This window comes from Apteryx rowi, unplaced genomic scaffold (genome assembly GCF_003343035.1).
Source record: "Apteryx rowi isolate R43461 unplaced genomic scaffold, aptRow1 scaffold_20, whole genome shotgun sequence".
NCBI lineage: Eukaryota > Metazoa > Chordata > Aves > Apterygiformes > Apterygidae > Apteryx > Apteryx rowi.
The window spans coordinates 5506684-5530559 of record NW_020448308.1 but is presented as its reverse complement, the minus strand read 5'-3'; the positions used below and the strand labels follow the sequence as shown (position 1 = coordinate 5530559).

The 23876-nt window shown below is 56.1% G+C and overlaps 1 protein-coding gene across 3 annotated transcripts in view; it reads right to left on the bottom strand.

Moving 5' to 3' along the window:
• The window catches only part of TSPOAP1 (TSPO associated protein 1), an 80890-nt gene extending 76007 nt beyond the window's left edge, over positions 1 to 4883 (bottom strand). The window contains exons 1-2 of one of the 3 annotated variants that reach the window (XM_026063685.1): positions 4671 to 4883; positions 1831 to 2797 (exon numbers count right to left, since the gene is read on the bottom strand). In XM_026063685.1, coding sequence (XP_025919470.1) covers positions 1831 to 2208 — 378 coding nt within the window. In that variant the 5' untranslated portion in view covers positions 2209 to 2797; positions 4671 to 4883. Of the gene's footprint in view, positions 1 to 1830; positions 3442 to 4670 lie in introns of those variants that run through there. The other 2 variants (XM_026063688.1, XM_026063686.1) reach the window with 2 other exon arrangements.
• Positions 4884 to 23876: the final 18993 nt, after the last annotated feature.

The window sequence follows — 23876 nt, the reverse complement described above, 5'->3', positions numbered from 1 at the left end:
CCATGATACCTTCCATGTACTAACAAGTATCACCATGGCATTGCCATGGTGCTGGGTGGCAATTTTGTACTCCAGTGATACTGATGGTAATTCCATGGTGCCGCCACAAAACTGCCCTGTGGGAGAAGGACAGAGAAGGGAAATAATAGTAAGCTACCAAACTAGAAGCATCTAGGATTGTGGGCAGCCAAAGGGCTGAGGGAAGCCAGACAGCAGGTGCTCAGCATTGCTGCCCTAGGAACCAAGCAGGGTCCTTGCCCCTTCACCAGTGCATGTATGCACAGCTGGCACACAAGGGACCTGCAGCAGGGGACAGCCAGAGCTGGTGCATGACCCTGCCCTATGGGGTGCTGTTCAGCCTCTGGAACACCCACAAACACCCTTTGCACCATCCGCCTGCCACCTCGCCACCCATCCTGGCTCCAGGCCAGGGTCAGGCAGTCCTGGATCTGTTTCTTGCTCCCTGCAGGAAAATTAGTCACCAAAGGAGAACCACACAGAGGGGAGCACCAGCACCAGCACGGGCAGCAGCCCCTCTCCCAGGTCTCACACCCAGGCTCCCTCACCAAGACATGCCACTTACTTACCCCCCTCCCCCCCAGCTGGCTCTCCTAAAGGGGGAGAAGACAGTAAGTTTGGCACAACTGGTTTGATTCTCAAGGGTGAATAAAAAAGGGACCAGGAGCAGAAATGCTTCCCATTCTGCTGGCTCATTTTTTGACTGGAGCTCTTCTGGAGTGGCCAGGAGCTGTGATCAGAGGCAGACGAAGGACTGGATAATTAAATGTCTTTTCCCTGAACATCACAATAAATAGCTGTTCAAAAATGACACACAAGAAACTGTATGGTGCTTGAGTGAAAGCATTTCTCTCCCAGGGAGTTTCCAGCACCACTGTCGCTCCTGTGGGTCTGTCCTGTCTGGTCTCTAACCATGCACAGAGGCTCCAAGGAGCACAGCACAGGCATAGCTCAAAAACCTTATGCTAATCCCCTGCTCAGCTCTGCTCAGCTCTTCTCCCCCATCCTCAGAAGAACAGGCTGAGACCTTATTTCCCAGCTATTTTTAAAGCTCTGTGGAGCTACCCTAGAATCCCAGGAGATCTGAGAAAGGCAATGATTTTACCCAAGGGACAGGATGGAGAGTTGTCCGAAGAAGGATGGAGCTAATGAACTTTTATGGCCCCGTTTGGGGAGGTGAGGCTCTGAGGAAGCCTTCTGGGCTGATTTCAGAGAGATGTCATCAGGGGCCAGGCACTGTACTGGCTAGAGGAGCTCCGGTTCACTCTGCTGGGGGAAGTTCCCACCTCAGTGCAGGTCCCTGGGTGGACATCCCCCTGCTCAGGCTACCTCAAGTGGAGAGGGGATGCTCTGGGATGGAGGAGGGTGTCAGTGAATCATGTCCCCTCTCCAACCCGCAAAGCCATTGGTGCTGCCAGACAGAGAGATGCTGCAGTGACAGGGAGCCAGCTCACCCTCCCAGGCTCATGCAGGGATTGTCTGCACTGGGCAGCCCATGCAGAGAGGGGTCTGGCGAGCCCCCGAACCAGCTCCCGACACTGGCCAGAGGAGATCCAGCTGGAAAGCCCTGCAAAAGGGCAGCAAGCGGAGCAGATCCCTCCTCTTCCACTCCAGTGCACTGCAGCAGCAGTCGCTTTGGGCAGCTCCCAGCCCCACATAAATTTTACCAGCGGCTCAGCCATGGCCAAACACAGCTATTACCCCTGCCTGTCGCGTATCAAGGTCACAAGTCCCCCAGTCTAAGTCTCTCTCACCAAAATGCGCACCACGACATCCCACCTGGCAGCAAACATATAACAACAGCTACCTTACCTGGGGGGATCTGTCTGTCTGGTCATCTTCGAGCCCATCCATCGCACACAGGGGCCTAATGAGTGCCGGTGCTTGCAATGGTGGATCCTGCTGGGGGTCCAGGGGGGATCCACAAAGGGCCCACGGAGAATCTTCCTGGGACTGGATTGCTCTGCTCTCCTCCAGTCCTGACGCTGGCACTCCTGGGGACAGCTGATGGTTTGCCTTGTCACCATCATCTCCCCCAGGAGCTCCACCTTCACACGTGTCTGTCACCACAGCCATGTCCAGGCAGGCAGAGGCCATGGGGATGGTGTTACCCAGCACTGGAGTGTAGCTCTGCCACGCTGCCGTCTGCAGCAGGTCCGCGTGAGATGCCCTCCCCTCCTGCTCCTCCATGGCTTGGGCTGGGGCACGGTGCTTCTCCTGAGCGATGGGCTCACCCTGACACAGCGAGGACCACACGTAGCTCCAGGAGCCAGGAGAAAAACCCTGAAGGCATCACAGCTCCGGTCGCAGGAGCAGCCTGGACTGCATTTTCTCATGGCAGGGTCAGAGGCAACAGAAGCATCTCTCTGCAGGAGGAGGCACCATCCTTGTCTGATCTGTCAGGCTTGGCAGGCTGGAGATTCACAGCACGCTCCCCCTCCTCCTCCCCATCATACAAAGGCTGTATGACGAACAGTGCTGTACGGGGGCTCGCTCCTGCCCTCAGCCGCAGCTCCGCAGCATGCGGCCCCCGGCGCCGTTCAGCAGAGCCCCCAGCCTCATGCCCAGAGTAAGCGGCATCCGGCGAGCCAGCTCTTTCCTTCAGGGTCCGATGCTCTTGTGCAGCTCTAGCCTACAGAGGCCTGGTCTGGTCGGGTGCTTGCCTCATACTCGCACAGACCGACAGATGACGTAGGTGGAGGGGCTGGTGAAGTTGTCAGCCTTTCGCGGCGTTCCAAGGAATCTGCCTGTGCTGCTTGCTGGATTTTTCCAGTGCCTGCTAGGGAATCACCAAAGCCACCAGCACAAATACTGCCAAATCATCAATATTAAAATGGGCCTTACACCTCAGCAGGGCCGCACGGCTCCCGGGAGCCCTCCAATAGCAGCGGGCCCTGCCGGTTTCCATGGAAATCATGCGGGAATGGTGTTTGCTGCCTATTGATTAGGTGTCGGGGTACTGCAATACCAAGCTGTCAGATGAAGAACGTGCGTGCCTAATCCGCCGCCCCCCCCCCCCCGGGGGAGCTCAGCTGGCCGCGGGACTCCTACAACCCCGCTGCACTTGGAGTCAGATGCCGCCGGGCTGCCGTCGCCCCGCTGCCACCCCCCCTCCGACTCTGCAGCAATCCTGTGTCTTCAGCGCTCCACTCGGAGCCACTCCGCGCTTGACAGCTCCCTGGGCCAGAGGAACTGTGTTGCCTCAGAGCCCTGCTGACCAGCCGGGTCACCCATGGTGGCTACTGGCCCAGGGGTTTTAGAGGGATGGCTTGGATGCAACGTCCTGCTGGGAAAATACAGCACATTTCCAGATTCCCTCTCGCTCAGAGGATCACCAGTTACAAGAAGTGGCAGCGCGGCTCTACCCTCAGGGCTCCCATCCCTGGGGGAGGCTTGGCACAGCTTTTGTCTTCCCCTGGGCAAGCAAAAACTCAGCCCCCCACCAGTGCAGCCCAAGGAATGCCATCCTGGAAACACCATCCCAAAGGACTGACACCTGGGCTGGCAGCTCAACCCGAGTGCTGAAAACAAAGGCTGGGCCCTGCGTGCAATGTGCCCAGGCTAGTGGCTCCAGTGGGTGAGATGTGGAAGGCAACGCAAGCGGGGAGGAAGCTGTTGGGGTTTGATATGATCCAAGGAGACAAGAGTTAGCAGCATAACACTATAGCAAAGCAGGGCATTGCCTTTTCTGAGCGCACACACACAGGCAGAGCAGGCAAGTGAGTGCGCCATCTCTCTCTGCCTGCTCCCTGCCTTGGTGCATCTTTGATGGAAGTCATTTCTAGACACTAAGCTGTACAGCGTTAGCAATTCTCGGGGGAAAGCCACTGGGTCACTATCTGGGACAGCCACTCTGAGGGAGGTCTGTTTGTCATTATAAAACCCAGCCCTGCTCAAAGCTTGTTCCACTGCAGAGTGAGATCTTGGTCATGACTTCTCTGCACTCAGGAGGTGGTGTAGACCATTGGAGGGGGAGCTCATATCACTGCCAATCAGTTTGGGATTGGTACCTCCTGCTTCCCTGTTGCTTTGTACATTGCATCAACTCAAGGTCCCGCTGCTGGTGACTCTCCCCTGCAGGATGGGGAGAGAGTTTTGCGTTTTGCAGTATGTTACTCTGTTTTGCAGCCATAGCTCCTGCACAGGAGAAGAACCGGCCTTGGACCTCCACTCGCTCTGGGTGAGCTATTTACAGGAAGCTTTTCAGTGGTTACTGTGCCCATTTCAGACACTACTTTGCGAGCATCCTCTTTGTGAGCTTCACTGGCCAAATCCAGATGCATACAGTACAGGTATGTACATCTGAGCTAGCTGTTCAAACAGGCTCGATTAGATGTGTGTCATCTCTTCCTGAGGCTGGCATCTAAGACAGTGCAGGCAAATCACCACTAATTCCTGTCTCCCACACCGACTGTAAAGGGTCTGGATGACCCAATTAGATGAAGACCTGTGCAGTGGGGAGTTAATACCAGGTCTAACAGTCTCACATCTAACAGCATGTTAGGAGTTTGCCATCTCATCTGAATACTGAAACTCCAAACTCTTCATTTTAAGAGAAAAAATAAAATTAAGAAAAAAAATCACTAAGCTGGTCATGAGCAATGAACATAACCAACAGACTGGAAAGATTTCAAACAGTTGATCCCACCTACCTGCATTTTCTGGTACCTGCATATCTTCAAAACACCAGCTTAAGTGACCCCCTTCCAGGGCAGCTTGGCATGAGTTGGGCTCCGCCACATCCCATGGTCAGAAGAGCTGGATCCCAGCTGGTCACTGCATGTGACTGTTTCTCCCCAGGACAATCCCAGGCAGGATCCCTGGGCACCACAAAAACATGGAATAAGGCCCAGGCCCTGCTCAGCTCACTGACAAGACAGAGCAAGTGGGTTTAATTAGCAGGAGGCGAGAGCCAGCAGTGGGAAGGGAAATGTAACACTGATAAGATCGTGTGGTTGCAAGCAGCGCACACACCACGCACATCAGAGCCTCCTTGGAAACCCTGCTACGACACATTTTGTTTTGCACTTCAACTGCCATATGCTGTTCACAGTCTCTGCTCATCTCAGGGACCTACTGCCATCACTTCCTCTTGGGCAGCTCTCAGCATCTCCTAATCAGCAGTGGTGGACCCACATAGCTCCAGGGCCCTTCCTGGGACTAGCTACCTTGGGTGCCCTGGAGCAGGAGGGGCTGGAGGCAATTCCCTGGGCTGACCCACGCACAATTTTTGGCCTTCCACAGCCCTTCAGCAGTTCCTGGTCAAGTGAGGTGGAGGCCGTGGGTAGGCTGTCCAGGGTGTCTACACCCCTCCCTGCAGCCGTGAGCGGCCTATTTCTTGGCCCACAGGGAGGGGATGTCTCCTGAGGTCCAGAGCTTGGGGAACTGGAGACTGTCTTTCCCTCCTGTGTCAGCTTAGACAGCTGGACAGACCAAAGGTGCACCTGAGATTTCCACTGCAGAGCTATGGTCCATCCTTAGAACGTGAGGTGCATCTGACATCAGCTTGAAGAAGTAGATGGTGACTGTTTACATAGGTTTGAGCACAAGTCCAGAGAATTCACAGAAGAAAAATCCATCTGGGTTATTAAATGAGACACGCTGGCTCAGGAGCTTCCTGAGCTGCAAGTTCTTGCCTTCACAGGAAATCTAGTATTGGGTATTACAAATGTCCCTGGTCCTCCTATTCACCCAGGCATCTGCTGTGGGGCTGTTCTCCCCGTAGGTGAGATGGGCCAAAACACATTCTGGAGATATCCTTGAAGCCTTCCCAGGACAGGGAAGGCCACAGGATCAGAAAAAAATAGGTGATTACATAGACCAACAAGTGAACATCAGGCCACAGCAGGGGGTCAAAGGTCAAGAGTTCAAATTTGGGGATCTGGAAAAGGATCCCAGCAGAACCCTCTAGCAGCCCCCACCACTCTCCAAAGGCCTCCAAGGAGCCAGGGGCTGGGCCTAGTGGTCCAGGGACAAGGAAAGGGCGCATGGTCCCCAAAGTCTCCTGCCCATTCTCAGGGAGCAGTGAGAACAGGGCTGCGCTGGGCCCTCACTGACCAAGGCAAGGACTGAAGGCTCAGGGCTAAGCTTAAATGGTGCTCTTGGACCATGTGCAGCAGATGCCTGGGGTGGGTGGGGGCACAAGGTGGGGCTGCTCAGGGCAATTAGGACCAATTAGTGTCCTCAGGGCCCTGTCCAGCTCCTCCTTTGGGGATGGTGTTTGTGGGGGCCAGGAAGGATTTGTGTGAGCTACCATGGCTCGCTGAGGTCTCACCTGGGGAAGGAGGCACGAGGCGAGGAGCCCAGGACCACGCCAGCCCCTGCTTCTGGACACAGGACAGCAGCCATATGTCAGCACTCGCAGGCACCTCCAGACCAAAGCAACTGGCCAGGTAATGACCCATTCCCACCTCCCCTTCATGCAGTCCCTTGGGGACAGCCTTGTCAGTCCCAGTGAGACTCCCTCCTGCTCACAGTACATGAGGCTCACCCTGGAAACCATGGAGATGAACTGGCCATCTGCTCTCTCAGCTGAGGCCCTCAGCTCCCAGCTTTCTGATCTCCATGCACCCATCCTGGCATCTTGAGGGCAAGCGAGGGACTGTGCATGTACTTCGGGGGATAGGTGCCCTGTGCAGCGAGGGGTGGCCAGTGCCCTCTCTACGGAGCCGTGTGCTGGTGAGGGAGCCACCACAGGAGAAATTTGCATTTCCAGGACACAGCATCCCTACACTGCACAGGTCTGCGGTCCTTGTGGTGCAAAGCCACATAGCACGCACTGTGTCCTCACATGACAAATGCGTGTTGCATGCATGTAGCAACGCCTGCACGTAGGCACACAACCGTGCAGGGCCAGAACGGCATCTCTGCTGCTGTGCACCCACATCTCCTCTGCACAGGTCGGCCTGTATGAGCATTTCCAGGCATCTGCAGAGCAGCCACCCTGTGCAGAGGTAGCATAAGCGTACGTTCTCCCATTCAGTGCACTTTGTAGACAGCCCTGCACGTGTATGTGTGAGTGTGTGTGTGTGTATATATCCAGGCATGCACAAACAGCCAGATTCGGCACCGGTTGACAACACAGCGATGGCTGTATTGGGAGTGGTCCAGGCTCCCAATCTCTCCTTCCCACCTGTGGGGCTGCACCGAGGAGCAGTGCAGGGACCAAACCCCAGTTAAATATAACCCTGTAAAAAAGGGGATGTGAGAGGTGAGCTCAGGTCGGAGCTGGAGTCATGGTGCAGCCCCACACAGACATGGTGCTCCAGTGCACGAGAACGTGCTCATGTGCACGCACAGTTTTACACACACACACACACACACACACACACACACACACACACACATTCACGCTGTGATGGAGACCCACGTCTTCAGCAGAGGCCAGCAGAGCAGCAGGAGCCGGAGGAGTTTTGGGCCAAAAGCAAACCAAGTGCCTGTGCTGCTCGGGCCATTTCTTCAGGATCTGGAAAGCAACCAGGCAAGGGAGCCTCCAGCTGCCCTTATTGCTAGAAAGCAATGTGGAAGACGCCGAGGAAGGAGCTGTGTCAATGCGGCCGGGGCCGGGGACTGCACAGCCTTCCTGTGTCTGAGGCATGAAACAGGGGCAGGAATAAATGAGTCAAAGTACTTCTGAGATCAAGAGTTCACCCCAATAAGGAAAGAACACGTTTCCTTGCAGGAACCTGTAAAAATGCATTCAATACACAGAGAGGGCACTAAAAAAAGGAACTGTTTAAAAAAAAAAAAAAAAGTAGCAGTTTCAGTTGTGCTGCTTTCAGCAAGAAGCACATTTCCAAACCTCCCTTAAAACAGTGAATATTGAATGGTTATAATATTCAGAACCATAATATGCTTCAGTCATAAGCATTCAGTATTCATAATTCCTAATAATTCAATATTCAATATTGATTATTTTCAAAACATTTCTACATTGAAATTGTTGAAACTTGGCCTTTATTTTCCTTCACAGCACACCAACAAAATGAAAGCCGCTCAGGGCTGAATGTGTTGGCTGCTTGAGGGAGGGAGGGTTAGCCCTTTCTCATTTTTACTGCTTAGAAACTTGCCTCCCTGTGGCCATGAGGACAGCTTTGATTTGACTTTTACCTCCTGTATCCCTTTCAACTATTTACAAAGCTAGAGAACTTTGGAAAGCTGCAACAGCAAAACAAAGGCAAAATACCCCAGTTCTTTCTGGCCACTGGGGAGAAAAAAAAATCAAAGTGAAAGATCAAAGTGAAAGAAAAATATCCTGACTTCAATAGACACATCCACAAATGCTCCAAAGCCAGCACACAAAGTTTTCCAAAAAGTGAAAACTTTTTCATTAAAATCTGGGTTCAAAAAAAATAAAAAAGGTATATTTACACTGACAGTATATTTTTTCTACTATTTTTAGGAGCTCCCTTCAAAGGTCATGCGATTTGGAGCTGAAGCCGCATGTAGGAATATTCAGGAACTGATGTTTTGTGCGATGGGGACCCTCCTCCTGTGTCCCTGGAAGGAGGATGTTTTCTGACTCACAGCAAGGAAGGGACAAGTGCACAGGGATAAATGGGTGGAGATGCACAGTGACCATGGGAGCATCACCTTTCCTCTTAACATGGCCTTGCCAACATTATCAGATCTCCAGCAAGACAAGGCAGCTCCACCAGTGAGCCGGGGAAGGCTTTTCTGAAGGGCAGGTAGGATCAAAGCTGAGACTCCCCCGTGTCAGTGTGCTGAGATTTGCTGGCGCCTCTTAGGCCATTTGCTAAAGCCTCTTCCCAGCCCCCCAAGAGCCCCATCAGGCTTCAAACACGGGATCCAGCACCGTGCAAAGTTGCAGTGCCTTCCAATGGGGGAGATCCCTGCTGGGCATGGCCCCCTGGGGTCTTGCAAGCATCTTCTTCCAGCTTTTGTGTTTCCCAGGAATATAATTAAAAAAAGTCCACAAGTCTGTGCTGAAAGAGTTTTATTCATCAGTCCCTCACCCCAGTGCCCTTAGCAATCATACAGCAATGTAAAGCCATTCAAGAGCCATCAGCTCCCCCCCCCCCCCCCACCTTGGAAACCTTTGGCTCCCATACCTCTCTGCTGTCTGCATGTGGCTGCCACCACACACAGCTGACCCAGCTCTTTGCAGGAATTTGTAACGTGGCAACAAAAGGATGGGGAAAAAAAATAGGGATCGGAGGCTTTGCTACCTACCTGTCGTCCCTGGGAGCTTCGCTGCAAGCACTGTGCTTGCTCCTATACCAACTAGCCCCTCCATGGTTCTGCAGGAGGCTGGTGCCATGCAGGCAGGCCACGTGGGCATGGCCACGTGGAGGTGCGTGAGCCCCTCTTCCCAGAACGGCCAGTCCTGGGCCATGGGTGGCAGAGGGTCAGCAGGGACTGAGAGTCTCCTCAGCCCCTTTGGGACACCCGCTTCCCTCCCTAGTGCTCACGGGCTCCCCAGGGACACTGCTGCTGCGGTGGCCATGGGACACGTGGCAGTTCACGTGCTTCTCTGAGCGGCGCAGCCTGCAGAGACAGAGCGGCTTAGCATGGATGCCCGGGCACCCTCTAGTAACCCGGGCCCAGCCTGTCCTCAGCTCTCAGACCGTGCACAACTTGTGACAGGCACGCAGGTCACAGGCGATTGCTCTGGCAGGGGACAGGCAGGTGAGCGGCTCGCTGTCGGCAGTGCTCTCTTCTCCGTAGCCCACAGTACACTCATCCATAAAGTAGGAAACACTACACCCTGCAGTGCTGTTTAGTAGTGCTTTCTACTTTATGGGTGACTGCACTGTCTCTCAGTCGGTGGCTGGCTCTTCTCTCCTCCAGCGCAGGAGCTCTCTTCGGCCAAGTCGGCTCACGTCGGGGTCGAAGCACACCTCCCGCATACCCGCACAACCCGGCCACGTGGCCACCCTGCTGCAGCCGTTCAGGGACAGGGGTTGCAGATGGCCCCAGCCAGGCGAGCAGGAGCAAACCACAAGGCTGGCATCGCCCACTGGGACGCAGAACCCCCACCAGGGTCCACCTCATGCCTCAGGGGAGACTGCCCCACAAGCCAGCCTGGTCACTGGGGATTCCCCTCACCATGTTATGCCATGGGGGACCCCACCTCATACCCCATCCTGGGCACAGGGGACTCCCTTCGTCTTGTCCCCATGGGGGGGGGCCCACTGCAAACTCCATGCCAGGCACTGGGGACCCCCTCACCCTGCTCTGCCATGGGGGAAACCCACCTCATACCCCATCCCGGGCACAGGTGACCCCCTCGCCTTGTCCCATAGGGGAAGACCCCACTGCAAACCCCATCCTGGGGACCCTTGCTCCATGTTTCCGCTGGAGGGCACCCCACCTCAAACCCCATCACCCCCCCCCCAAAACCCATCCAGGCCACAGAGGACCCCTTCTGCCTTCTCCCTGCTGGGGGGACCCCACCTTAAATCCCATTATCACCCCTCAAACTCCATCCCAGTCACAGGGGACCTCCTTGCCTTGTCCCTGCTGGGGGGGGGAAACCCCACTTCAAACCCCATCGCCACCCTCTCAAACCCCATCCTGGTCATGGGGGTCACCTCGCCTTGTCCGCATGGGTTGGGTCACCTAAATGCCGTCCCCATCACAGAGAACCCCCCCCATCTTGTCCCCACCAGGTGGAACCCACATCAGACATCATCATGGTCACAGGGGACCCCCTCACCCCGTCCCTGCCATGGGGGACTCCACCTCAGTGCCATCCTGATCACTAGGGACCCCCTTGGCTTGTCTCCACGTGGAGGGGGGATGGGGGGACCCCCACCTAAATGCCTTCCGGGTCACCAGGGAGCCCCTCATCTTGTCCCCGCTGAGGGTGACCCCCACCTCAAACCCCATCGTCACCCTCAGATCCCATCCCAGTCACAGGGGAACCCCTTGCCTTATCCCCATGGCAGGGGGACCCCACATAGACACCATACCCGTCACAGGGGACCCCCTGCCCTGTCCCCACTGGGGGACCCCACACCTCCTGCAGGAACTCCCGCCCCACTTCCTGTCCCCAAGTCCACAAGAGCGCTGTGGGCCAGGGCTCTCCCCACAGGCGCCCCTCACCCCCAGCTGCCAACCCCGCGGAAGCGCTTTTGATGCCCCATGGCAGCAGGGAAGTCTCCGAGACCCCACGCACCAAGGCCAAGCAAAGCCTGCCGGCAGCCCTCGCCCCACTGCCCCCGGAGCCATAGCGTGGGTTTGGCCCCATGCCGTGCTGGCTCAAAGCAGGGCAGAAGTCGGACCTCCCCAGTGCCTGGCACAGGGCCGGGCTGGGGAGGTGCGCATTTCCCGTGCCAGAGCTCACCTGCACCCCACATCCCGCGCAGAGACCCAGGCCCCACCAGCGTCTGCTTCTGCTAAGTGCCGTCCGCAGAAGCAATGCAAAACCCCCTGCGGCACTTCTGCTTTTGGTGCTTCCCGCCCTCCTCTCCGTTTGCCAGCGCGCCCAGCGGGGCATGTCCTTCCTCTTCCACTGCCTAGCCCTGGCGGCCCATCTGTCCCCAGCCCCTAGCCCCGTGCCACCCACGTCCTGGCAAAGGAGGCCCTTACCTGCGCAGGTGTGCCGGCACACAGCTGGACCTCGGCACCCATCTGCACCCTTGCAGCAGGAGCAGGGGTTGTGAACAGACAGGCAGCAGCACGAGGCGCCATGGCTGCGGTGCTGTAACGGTGCACCCCCTGCTCCCCGGGCGCCGTGCCCCCAGCGCCACGCGCACCCCCTTCCCCGCACATGCCGGGCGCCCGGCATGCACCCGTGCCAGGGCGGCTTGCCCACGGGTCGGCCTGAGCTCGTGCCGGCACGGACCCGCTCTCACGAAGCGGCGGCGCTGCTCCCAGGCGAGCGTCTCCTCAGCCGGGTCCTCTGGTGAGCGGGAAATACGTTACCGGATTCAGGCTGGCGCCTGCCGAGCTGCGCTGGGTGAAGCTGGCCCACACAGCCGTGGCTCGGTGGCGGCGCTGGCCTGGGCGCCGCTGTGGGTGCAGCACGTGGGGCTCGTGGTGGCTGGGGAGGAATGGACCCCCTCCGGAGAGCGGGCCGGCTTTTAACCCCATCTTACCCACGTGGCCTCAACCACAGGAAGAGCCGTAGCTGTTCAGGAGATAAACTGTGTAGCTGTCCCACCCAGTGACACCCCAGCAGTCTGACCGCAGCGTGTTCAAAACCGACAACACGGAGATGCTGCTGCCGCTGCAGAAAGGCTCACAGGAAGCAAGAAATACTGTTGCAGAACAAGCCAGTTACGCTCTTCTGAGCTTTACTATTCAGAGCAACAAACATGTTTGTGCAAAAAGTCTGTTTTCACCCGGTGCAGTAACCAAATTCCCCCCGGTTGTGGGATTTCATCAGAACAGAGGTTGGGGCTGTGTGGCCCAGAGAGCACCCTGCGTAGCGTGGCGTGCGTGGCATGGCGTACCGGCACAGCTCAATCATGCCTTTCACCTCTCCCCCTTTCTTGCAGCGGGAACTGCCTATGGGATGAGACGTTTCCTGAACGAGGAGGGCAGCAGCAAATCCCTAGGGAGATTATGGAGAGCAGCAGCAGCCCTTGGCGGAGGTGGCTTAGTGATTGCTGGGTTTGCAGGATTCAGCCCTGCGGCAGGAGTGAAGCAGGGACACAGAAGGGACCCGGGTTTCAGCAGGGACCTAGGAGCTGACAGAAGCAGAGGATGCAAGGCCTAAACCTGCTCTTTAGGAAACTTGTTGCCCAAGAAACCTTCCTGTCTCTCCCTGTGTTTTTCACCCACAAAATACTTTGAAATATCAGACTTCCTCTGACCCTGAGGAAGCCATAACGGCCAACAGGAACATGAGGCCCCTGAAAAGAAAATGAAAGATGGGTCTGTAGAGCCGGCTGGGGAGCATGACCTTGCATGGCCGGTTAGCAAGCTGAAGCCACTCAGGGCCAGGCATTCCTGCCTGCCAGCACTGAGAGCCAAGGGCTGAAGTGAAATATGTGGCAAACTGAGTTTTCTAGCTGGTGTTCCATATCACAAAAGGCATTTCCAAACTATCTGCAATTTTGCATCCTTGCTGACATTTGCAGTAAAGAGCAAATCTAGTCTGCCATCCAGCTCTGCTCTCCTACTGCTGCTGAGAAGTGCTACACAGGGAAAGCTTGCAGTGAGTGCAGTGAGTACGTGCCTTGCACCAGTGGCTGAGCTGAGGGAGGTCACTGAATGCTGAATGAAACGATCCATTAAACTAGATTAAAAACTGCCAGATGATAGATCTCAAAAAGTGACTGTAAATGTGAACTCATCAGTCCATGGCGTGATCTTCATGCAGCTCTGCAGAGGGCTCTTTTTAGGCCAGTTCAATCTCTACACTGATAATCTGGAAGAAAATACAAAAGGTGAAGTTTGCAGAAGGTAAAGATGGAGCAGTGTCAAAAATAATAGGGCAACAGCACAGCCCAAAGTGATTTGACAATGTGGGCTTGCTTGAACAGCATGCGTTTTGATTAGAACAGGTAGAATGAGTTTTGGCAGATAGGGGATTTGTCATGAAATGATCCCCAAACTGAGGTAAAAATTACTCAAAGAGTTTAACTAGACACAGGACACATTCACAAACTGCTGGAGCAATCACATACATTGGTCCGGGAATCTCCATGGCTTGCTGCTAGAGAGCTCACAGCGGAGAAACCGTCCGTGTGCCTCCAGCACTCTGAAGTGGCACTTGCCAGGAGAAAGCCCAGCTAGAGGACTTTCTCATTGTGAGCCGAAGAAGGGCAGACACGCTCCCCTCCTCAGTGGCAGGGAGAGCTCTCACTGGCTCCTGTTGGAGTTGTCACACTTTGCATATGTAACTCGACATTCATTGGAGCTGGGGCTGGGACCCCGGTGTCCTGCCTCCCTCCCGCGGCAACTGAACTGCCATCTAATGAGTCACTCTCACATGCTCACTGCAGTACTCCACAGTGCTTTAAAGCATGGTGATCCTCTGCCCCAGAGCCTCCGCTCCTCACCTGATTTAAGCATGTGGGTCAAATCCACGCTATGAAATGCTCTGGTGTGTTGCCTGCCCATGCTGGCCCTGTGCCAGGCTCCGTCCCTTACTGCACCGTCCCCCAGCCTCAGAGTGGCCACAGGGCTGGAGTCGCCTTGCTCCTGCTCAGAGCCCAGGTAACTCCGTCTCTCCTTTGCTCTGTTTCCAGTGGCCCTCCAGCACTTTTGATAGGGAAATCTAGACGGATGTTTGTGATGGCCTCATAGTCTGCAGGGTCTGTTTGGCAGCGGGTACCCATTAGACCTGCGACAGCATCTTCCTCACCACAGCCATGTGGTGAGCACCTCCTAGCTAGCAGTGGAAGCCACCCACGTGCATAGCTGACCCTGCTTTTCACGAGGCTGGACTAGACACCTCCTGACCTGCTGAAAGGATCTCCTGAGGTCCTTTCCAGACTGAATCATCCTAAGATCCTATTGGCATCTTAACTCCTGGGGACACCTGAAATGTTTGAAATAACGTTTTGGCTGTGAACAGGTTGTTACCCCTATCCGTAGACTAGCCCTGCAGCCCCTAGAGACAGTGAGCCATTTCTCTGGGCAGCTGGGGGAAGTTTTGGTCACAGGGGTGCTAGTGAGAAACTTTCCACACTACATATATTAGCACAAGAGTCAACACCATATTTCTTGCAGCATACCTTGCTCTAACTACAAGTCTGCCTCTGCTAAATACACAGGACTGGGCTAGGAGGCAGGCAATGAAGAAAGGGCATTTAGGCCTCTTTGAGAAGCCAGGCCTTGGTGAGAAAAGGTCCATTCAACTATAACTGTGTTGTAGGGCTCTCGGGAGATGCCTTCAGACCAGTTAATGCATGTTGTGGACTGAGGCCACTCATGAGGGAGCTCAGGGACAGGAAACAACATAAGCCATTGGCTGGAGGGGTCATTTTAAAGCAAGAATTAAACAGAGAAACCCTTCAGGCTAACACAGCCATGAAGAAATCTGCTTCTTTGCAGCATGGCTCCCCCATGCCACTGCAGCCAGGGCAGAGCAGAGCTGGTCACTGGAGCTTTCTTCTGCGTTAGGCCAGAAGAAATCAGGTAGCAGCAACAGCTCAGCTTGCCATGAGAAAATGGAGGTTTGTTTTCTAGAGTAGGCAGCTAGGAGTGAATGCACTGGGGCTGGTGGAGAGCAAGTTGCTGTGGGGAGAGCAAAGAGTATGGCCAGGAGAGTGTATGGTGCTGGGATTGGTACTGGTGTTCACACCTGAGGATGCTGTGGAAAAGCCTGGCCCAAGGACAGATCCAGGGATTGCAGCCAGGAGAGGGCAGCTGGTGAGCGGGGCAGCATTGAAGATTTGGACCAGCCTTGGAAGCAGGGCAGAGACCTGGCTGATGCCCACACCATGTCCGAGCTGCCTCACAGCTTGCTTGCAGGGCAGCACCATGCAGAAGAACTGCTCCATGTGATGCCAAACAGCAGCAGCTCAGAGAAGGAGCCATGCTGCCCCCCCCCAGACGGTGCTTGCCGGCTCGGGTGCTAACTGTGGCCAACCCATGCTGGCACCTGCTCCCTGGCTGAATTTGGTGCTGCAGCACTGCACTGGAATGGGCACTGCCAGCCAGAGGAATGGAGATCCATGCCCAGAAGGCGCTGGCTAGCGCTTGCAGCAAAGGCTGACTTCCCGGCAGGGCCGGGGCACTGGAGGAAGTGGGGGAGGTGACATGCTTCCTCTTTCCCCGCTCTCGCGGGCTGAGTGCAGTGAGGGGGGACATGACATTTTTCTGGTGTCCTGAGTGCGTCTCCGTCTGCCAGGCAGCCACCTCCTTCTCTGTTTCTCAAAAAGAAGGAAATCAGCAGATCTGGTTTCTTAGGCTCAAATGAGGAGGTCTGAAAGTCTCCAACTGATGATGAACTTACCACATCCCCTGGCCATTGGTTAATTATACCACCCCGTAAAAGAGGCTACAGGAGTTTCTAACCTTGTCTTTGTCCCCAGATCACTGTTCCCTCTCTGCTCAGCACGCATGGCCAAAATAGCTCCTTAACGGGTGAGATCACAGTGACTTTTTGGGGTTGGGAGGAGGGGAGGCTGAAACGCTTGAGTTTCCTCCCCATGCAACCTCGTGAGAGTGTTCAGCCCCCAACTCTCTCATGGCCCCTCTCCCAGCCTTGCCGAACAGCTCAGCATCTCCTTGGGTGCTTGGAGACTCGCAGGCTGCCTCCAGAGCTCAAGGTGCTGGACACAGGGGCTCACTGCTCATGGGGTGCAGCTCCTCGGCTTGTAACTACCCCCACCTGCTGCACCTTGCTCGAGCTCCAGGAAAAACAGCTGAGCCTGGCACCACTTCCCCCGGCTCTGCCCTCCCTCGTCTCAGGCGCCCGTAGGTCCCAGACAGCGTTGCTCTGCGTGGATCAGACACATGCAGCATCTCCGTGTGCCAGGGCAGCTCCTGGCTTTCGCTCCTTGCTGAGAACTGAGGGCCTGGCCCAGGGATGCCACCACAAACCCGGGGTGCGGGGCCATGCTCCCCGCTGCCCTGCCAGGGCCACAGGCTGGTGCTTTTCCAGTAACTCTCCCTGTATCTGAGAGCGCAGGGGAGTGCGAGCCAGAGGAGGTGAGAGGCACCAGCGCCCGCCTGCCCCGGGCCCCAGGCACAGAGGGGGAAGGGAGCTTGTCGGGCTGCGCAGCCAGGGCGCTGTGAAAGCGCTGATATTTCTTATCGCGCCTTGCAGCAACTTCCCCTCCTCGCCTGCGGTCGCGGGGCTCGCTGCACTGCAGGGGAAGTGGCAGTCCCAAGCCAGCTGCCTTCACCCACTCGCCGTGTTTAAAGGAGCAGAGCTCCTGCCGGGCGCTCTGGTCAAGCCAGCGCAGTCCCCCAGAGCGACGGCCACCGCAGCCCAGCCCTGACCCACGCCAGCCTGCCCTCCCGCCCCACAGCTTCTCCAGTGCTGTAGGGCACCCGTGGCCCACGCTGGCTGTCCCCATCACTGACCCGTCCAGGCAGAGCAGGTCAGGGGTCTGGAGAGGGGCTGGACTAGGGTGCTAGACCAGGGCACCCCCAGGGGCTCAAGAGCCATGTTAGAGAAGTGGGTGATCTCACCCAAGTCTCCCCGAACTCCCCTCCGCAGCCCTGGGGCCACTGGAAAATTGGGTGTCTGAGCCACCAACTTCTGCTCCACAGCCCCAGCTTCAACAGCACAGACACACTTCTGGTCATGCCTGGGATCGTCTCCTGGACATCATTCAGCAATGATGTCTGCCAGAGCCTGATGGAGCCACACTCATGCCATTGTTAACGCTGAAGCCTAATGACTGCATTCCCAACATGAACTACCACCTTGCCTCAGAACAAGAGGGATGGGGGCAAAGGCTCAAAGATGAGCACAGCTCCCTGTGCCCCCATCTCCCTGATTACCTTGGCAAGGGGTGCATTTGAAAAAAACAGCTGGGAAGGAGAGTGCGTGCAGGGACCGACATGACAATGGTCCTGGAGAGCACAGGGAGGTTTGCTGTACCCAAAAAAAGGGGAGGCAAGACTAGGTCTTGTGAGATTTTGGGACAAGCAGAGCCTCAGGCTGCTTTCCAAAGGGTGGGTTATTCGATTGCTTCCCTCCAGGCCTGTGGGGCAGCCGTCAGTCTGGCAGGGCTGGCTCCTGACAGCGCTGGGAAGGCGGCATGAGGAAGAACTGCAGCACCTGCCATGTGGCACCATTGCCCCGAGCACCCACCTCTGTGCCCAAACCGTCAGGCCTGCACAGCTGGGAGCAGTGGGGGAAAGCGATGCAGAGCTCAGCACCACGAAGGGTAAATGCCTGGCAATGGCGGGACCACTCCTCAGCTGGGCTAGCGCCACGTGCACAAGCAGATGCCCCTCTGCTTCATTCCTGGTGCTGGCGGCAGGCTTGTGAAGGGAGACTGGAGCCCCAGGGGACGTGGTGAGACCTCCATCCTTGGAGATGTGCAAAACGGGACTGGGGAAGGGTCTGAGCAACCTGAGCTGGAGCAGGGCAGGCACAAGAGGCTCCAGAGGCGCCCCCCTCCCCCGCGTGGCCGTGCAGCAGCGGCCCTCTTGGCTTCGTCCGCCTGCCAGGCCTGCTCACGCCGGGAGGCCCAGCCTCCCCCGGGGCTCGAGCCGGGTTTCCTGCAGGGCACAGCGATGCCGGCGGGCAGGCCGGGCCCCCTGCAGAGCCGCGGGGCAGGAACTGCCTCCCGCACGCGCGGGGCCGGGCTGCGGGGCGCGCGGCCCGGGTGAGCTCGCGGGGCGCCACCGCCAAGCTGGCGCCGCCAGCCCGCCGCCGGCCCCCACGAGCGAGGCAGCGAGCGGCTCCGTGGGGCCGTGCACGCTGCCCTCGCTCCGCTAGCCCCCAACCGAAGCACCGCTTCCCGTCTGCCACAGGCGGCCGGGATTAGAACGAGGCCGTTAAAAAGTGAGTCAACTAGAAACTGCCGAGCGAAACAGGCCGCGGCTGGGAGGCAAATGAGAGTGTGAAGGAAAACCTCAAAAAGCCGAAGTGACAAGACGGGGCGGGTGCGCAGGGGACACAAGGGTTAACGCAGCGCCTCGCTTTGCCCATATATAGACAAATCGCGGCCTGTCTGCGCCAATGACGGGCCCGGGACCGTTGCGCTGTCACCGGCAGGGCACAAAGTGCCCCGTCATTTTCCATGTCACCTGCTGCAACCGGCCACGCAGGTGGGGGAAGGGAGGCGGCGGCACCAGGGCTGCCCCGGCCCCGGGCCCTCAGCTGCAGCGCCCCGGCGGGACCCCATTTTTGGGCGGCGATCCGCACCCCCTGCTCGGCTCCGTCCCAGCCGCTGCCCCCCGATCCCCCCTTTTCTGCCTTAACCCAAGGGACGTGCTGCTCCTGGGGCACCCAGAGCCAGCTGGGGCAGCGGGGGCTGCTCGGCCCACCCCAGGGACCGCACTGGGGGAGCCCCGTTGCTCCAGTCCGGAGCCCGGCAGCGAGTCAAGGCAGGGCCGATAAGGGGAACAAGAGATATGTGCCGCCCCACGGGGCTAGGGACGGCCAAGGCGGCCCAGCACCACGTGCAGAGAGGCAGGAAGAGATCACTGGGAGGACTCCCAGCCCTTCCGCGGGCGTCCCAGGGGAGGAGGAAATGGCGTGGGATACGCGAGGGCTGAGCACTGCAGCTCCGTGGTGTCAGCCTCTCCTTCCCCCTGGGCTGTCCTCAGACAAGCCATAGGAAGAGCTGGGCACCTGTGAGCAGCATCTGGGGGCCAGTGTGCTGCCCAGAGACCCCAAGGAGGGGGAGGTATGGGCCCTCGGGGCTGCCACAAAGCATATCCCTCCACTTGGCCTTGACAGCTACGAACAACAGCTTTCCAAAGCAGGCTGGGTCAGGCTGATGCTGGGACAGCAGTAGCGGAACTCCCAGCCTGTCCAAGGGGCCTGATCCTGCTGCCACCATAGCATACTGCCACCCTGCTCAGCACCACACACACAGGTAGGAGCTCTCAGACCCTTCTGCTGCTTAGTGACCTGCTGGAGGAGGGAGAGAAGCACATGCAATGTCCTTGCCCAGCACACGCGCTAAGGACCACCCTCTGCCTTTGCCTGTTGACTCCACAGCTCTTTGGCAATTCCACATGAAGAAGGACAATTCCCATAGGGGGGACAGAAAGCCCCTTTCAGTCCAGCTAATGTTTCAGGCACATCCTGGGTGGTGCAAGTCCAGCCAAGAACAGGAAGGAAGTGAGCTTAGGTATCACATCTTTGGGTGGGGAAAGAGCAATGAGAGAACCTGGGGACAGAAGGCAAAGGGAAGTTGGAGGATGGGTACCAAAGAGGCCCTGTAAGTCTGGCTGATAGCAAAACATGGAGTCTGTGACCAGAGACATAAAATGCCAAATAGCTCAGAGGACATGCAGCTGTGCACATACCAGCCAAGCTGAGACAGATTCAGGACCGGGGCAGGAAAGCCACAAGGATATGGCAGAAGGTCCAGGAAAGTTGGGGACTAGTAGTGCCAGGCTTTCAAATGCCTCCTGTGACTTCAGCTGTCCCTGTGGGAGCCAAGCATGAGAAGTGGTAGCATTGGAGCTCTTGCTTTGCCATTTGCCCCAAGGAAACAGGTCCCTGCAGCACCACCAGAAACCAGCACCACAGGGGGGTAAAAGCCCACTCTGCTCCACCATCTTTTGGTGTATCCCCTTCCCACGATGCAGAGCTTAAAAAACAGACTGGGGAGGCGAGAGGTCTCCTGCACAGAAGACGTTCGAGACCCTCCAGCTGCTCCTCTCTTCCTCTGGCCACCAAAACCACAGCTCTTGAGACAGACCAGTTGGGTTTCATGTCCACCATGAAGCAGCTGAAAGTCTCTTTGCAGACAGTGCTGGCCGTAGAAGTGCTGGCAGCACACAGGGTGGCAAACACTTCTTTGTATGCCCTTTTCAGGCCTTCTTTCAGGCACCTAGACTTATCACCCACCCTTCCACATCTCCGCTAAAGACCTGTTTCCCAAAGCAGAACCCCTCCTTCCCTCTGAAATTCATGAGGGGCAAACATCCAGAGGATGTAATACAGACAGATTGGAGCTTTCCATTCTCCCTGCAGACACCCTCTGCTACAGCGAGAAACACGTCCCAACTCTTTGTGGCCCTGCTCCATCATTGGCACACTGGGAACCATTTTGAACTGAGTGCATGGAGGCTCTGCCTCATTTCTGCCACTCTTTGAAAGCTTTCTTATCTGCCCTCACCTACGAAACCTTCACCCCATCCCCTTGTGTCAGTTACTGTAACCTCCTCACCAGTTCTGAAAATGCAAATCCCCCTCCCTCTGCAGCACATTCAAACTGCTGCCATGAAAAGCAGCTAGCGAGTGCCCTCCTTTCCTCACCACATCAGACACAAACTCCTTGCCGACTTCTACAAACCCGCCCTGACTCAGAGATGACGGGTAGACGCCTGCACTCTTCAACCTCAGGCCTACTCTTAACAGCTTGTACATTATTTTTTCCATTCTTATTCCAATACCTGTATCATACTTGCCCCAGGCAGGCAACAAGCATACCAGGAGGCTAACTCTGGCCGTCTTACCCTGCTTGCTTGAGCCACCTTCTGTGTCGTCAGTTGCCAAAGAAAACTTTTTTAATTTTTTTTTTTTCCCTCTACGGCACCTACCACTGGACCCAGACTGCACACTATGCAGTGGAGTCTGTGTTAATCCACCTGCTGCCAGCAAGCAGCCCCAAAGGACCCCCAAGAAAACAGGGATGGCTGAGAGAAAGGCACCTAAGAAAGTCCAAGTTTGTTAACTGGAAGCCAGAGAAACAGCAAGTGAAAACGGGTTTAGGGCAATGCGGCGTTTGACCTTGCTGCAGCTGGCTCCAAGCAGTGCCTCTCTCTCCTGGCCACCCAGCCTTAGCACAAGTGCGAAGGTGACAACTGGAGAGGCTGCTACGGCATGTACAGAACATCTACAGGAGCAAAACTGGAAGGCAGAAGGCAGGGGCTCTCACCCCTACCTTGCCCAAAGCCGCCTTAGCCTTAGTCCTGCAGATGTGCTTGGTTGAGCACATCTTGCTCCAATGCACACTCCCACATTCCCTTTTCATCTAAAGTTACTAGCCCAGGCCCAGCTTCAGTATATGCCATGAGGCTCCCGACAAAGACTGAAGCGAGCTGCTCTTTGTTCACAGGGCCTCCCCATGCAGCACGTTAGCAGCGAGGAGCAGCATGCGTGGGCAGGTAGACAGCCCTGGGGCGGCACGTGAAGTGGGGAGAGGGCCCCTCGCAGGTTGGGACTGCTTGGCTGGGCATTTCCCAGAGCAGTCGGCAGCTGCTTCAGGTAGAAACACTGTATGCTCTGCGGTTTTGGAAAGTCACTTTTCTCGCCTGGAGGGAGAGCTGGGTATCAGTTCTCAAAACCTGCACGAAAAAATCAGCTCACTCATACTTCCTGCCTGAGCAGCCTGGGGGCTCCCAGGCAGCCTCTGCAGCCCACCACTCCAGCCTGGGCTGCCTTTCCCAGCCCCCCAGGGCACACTCTGCTAATAGGAGATGCCTAAGAGAAGCCAGGCTGCTTCAGACGCCAAACCTGCAGACTTCAGGCCTGGCTGAAATATTTTAGCGTCATTTGCTGCAGGGGGAGGAGCTGTCTTAAATTGACTCAAATCTAAAGCTCCCTGCCCGGTTGATGCTTTCTCTCCCAATTACAGCCAGGCTGCTGCGGCTGCACATTTTTCCTCTGCTTTCTTCAACGTGAAATCTCCATGCCCTACTTTTCTCTGCAAATAAAGTTCTGCATATCCATTTGCCTTTGCCACAAAACCCCAGCAGCTCTGGTGTTGGAATCCAACTGAAATGCTTGTTTCAGGTGCTTTGCAGGGGACCAATTCTCAGCTCAACCAGCCTGGGAGCAATGAATCACTTGGGCGGCGTGGGCTGGGAGTTGTGGTGCATGCGTGGGCGAGTGAGCAAGCTAGCGGGGAAGAGACTCACCAAATCAACCCAATTAGAGGCATCAGATTCTTGGAAGCACTGTGATCTGCTGCAGGCAGAAAAGGTAAAAACTCCCTCTGAAAGACCACTGGTGTTCATCCAGTTTGCCTCGGCTTTTCAGCTCTATTCCTCTGTACTGTATCCTCTGCTAGTCTTAACTCTATGTAACCCAGCTGCACTTCCCAGCAAGAGGTGAGATCCCTGCGGGGCCTGCAACTCCCTTCACTTTCCTGAAAAGGACAATGACAATGCACACTGTTCCTTGGGAACCATTTCCTAAATTAAGCTCCCAGTCCTAGACAGTGACTGAATTATTGCCAGATTGCAGCTTCTCAAGGAGGGAGACATGACACCATGCCTGCAGACCCACACTTAGATCTCCATTGAACAAGCACACACCATCACCCCTTGCTGTCAACATCCTGCAGACCCACTGCCTGGGGCCCTGTGCAAAGCCTTTCCATGGGCTCCTCTCTACTCCATGTGGCAAGAAGACAAGGCAGCCTGGACCTGTGGAAGGGGGCTTGCTCTGCCTCCCCCTGTGGAGCAGATCCAGCAGGGTCATCCCCAAACCTGGAGCCAGGGAAGAGAGATACCACCTACACTACAGCACTGAGAAAGCTGGAAGAAGGTTACATGCGCTAGGAGATATACTGGAAAACTGAGATCTGCCTCAGGTCTCTGTTGCTCAACTTCTGTCTAGCACACTTCCTCTCCCCATCCCAAGTCACCAGGTCAGCCCCAGCCCAACTCCACAAAGCCGTGCTGCCACCCCGTGGCATTTGAACAGCAACGCTTCAAGGGCTAGGAACAGTCAGGATAGTCATTCTCCACGTTCCTCCAAGCCAGCTCATGCACAACAGACCTTCCAAACCAGCTGGAGTCAAAAATCTCTTTCCCCACACCTGCCTCCCTCCAGCTAGAGTAAGAGCCATCCAGCACATCGTTCCTGACCAGTTTTAATCTAAACCTTGCCAGCTCCCATTAACCGCATACCACCCTTGAGACAGCATTGATTACATCTTTCCTGACAATTCTGCACAAGACAAACTCACCCCAGAGGACACAAAAGGATCCCAGCTCATCCTGTCTCTCTCACTGCACAGCTGGTCTGAAACCACCGTCCAGGGGCCCAGACGTCCAAGCACAAAATTTCCAAATCTTAACACAGTGAAGTCATGCCTCAGGCCTGCTGGGACATTCACACTGTGCTTTCCTTCACCTCTCACTAAAAGACCTGACCTACCAGGCATTTCTGAGGTACATCTCTTGACTGGTCTCTGCAACAAAGCAAGCCTGGAGGATAGTTATCAGATAACTTAGTGATTTGGACATTCACCAAGGATGTGTGAAAGTCAGACTTGATAACCTCCTTTGCCTGAGGACCTGAACCTGCTGCTTCATCTTCACAAGATAACACTCTAACCACCAGGCCA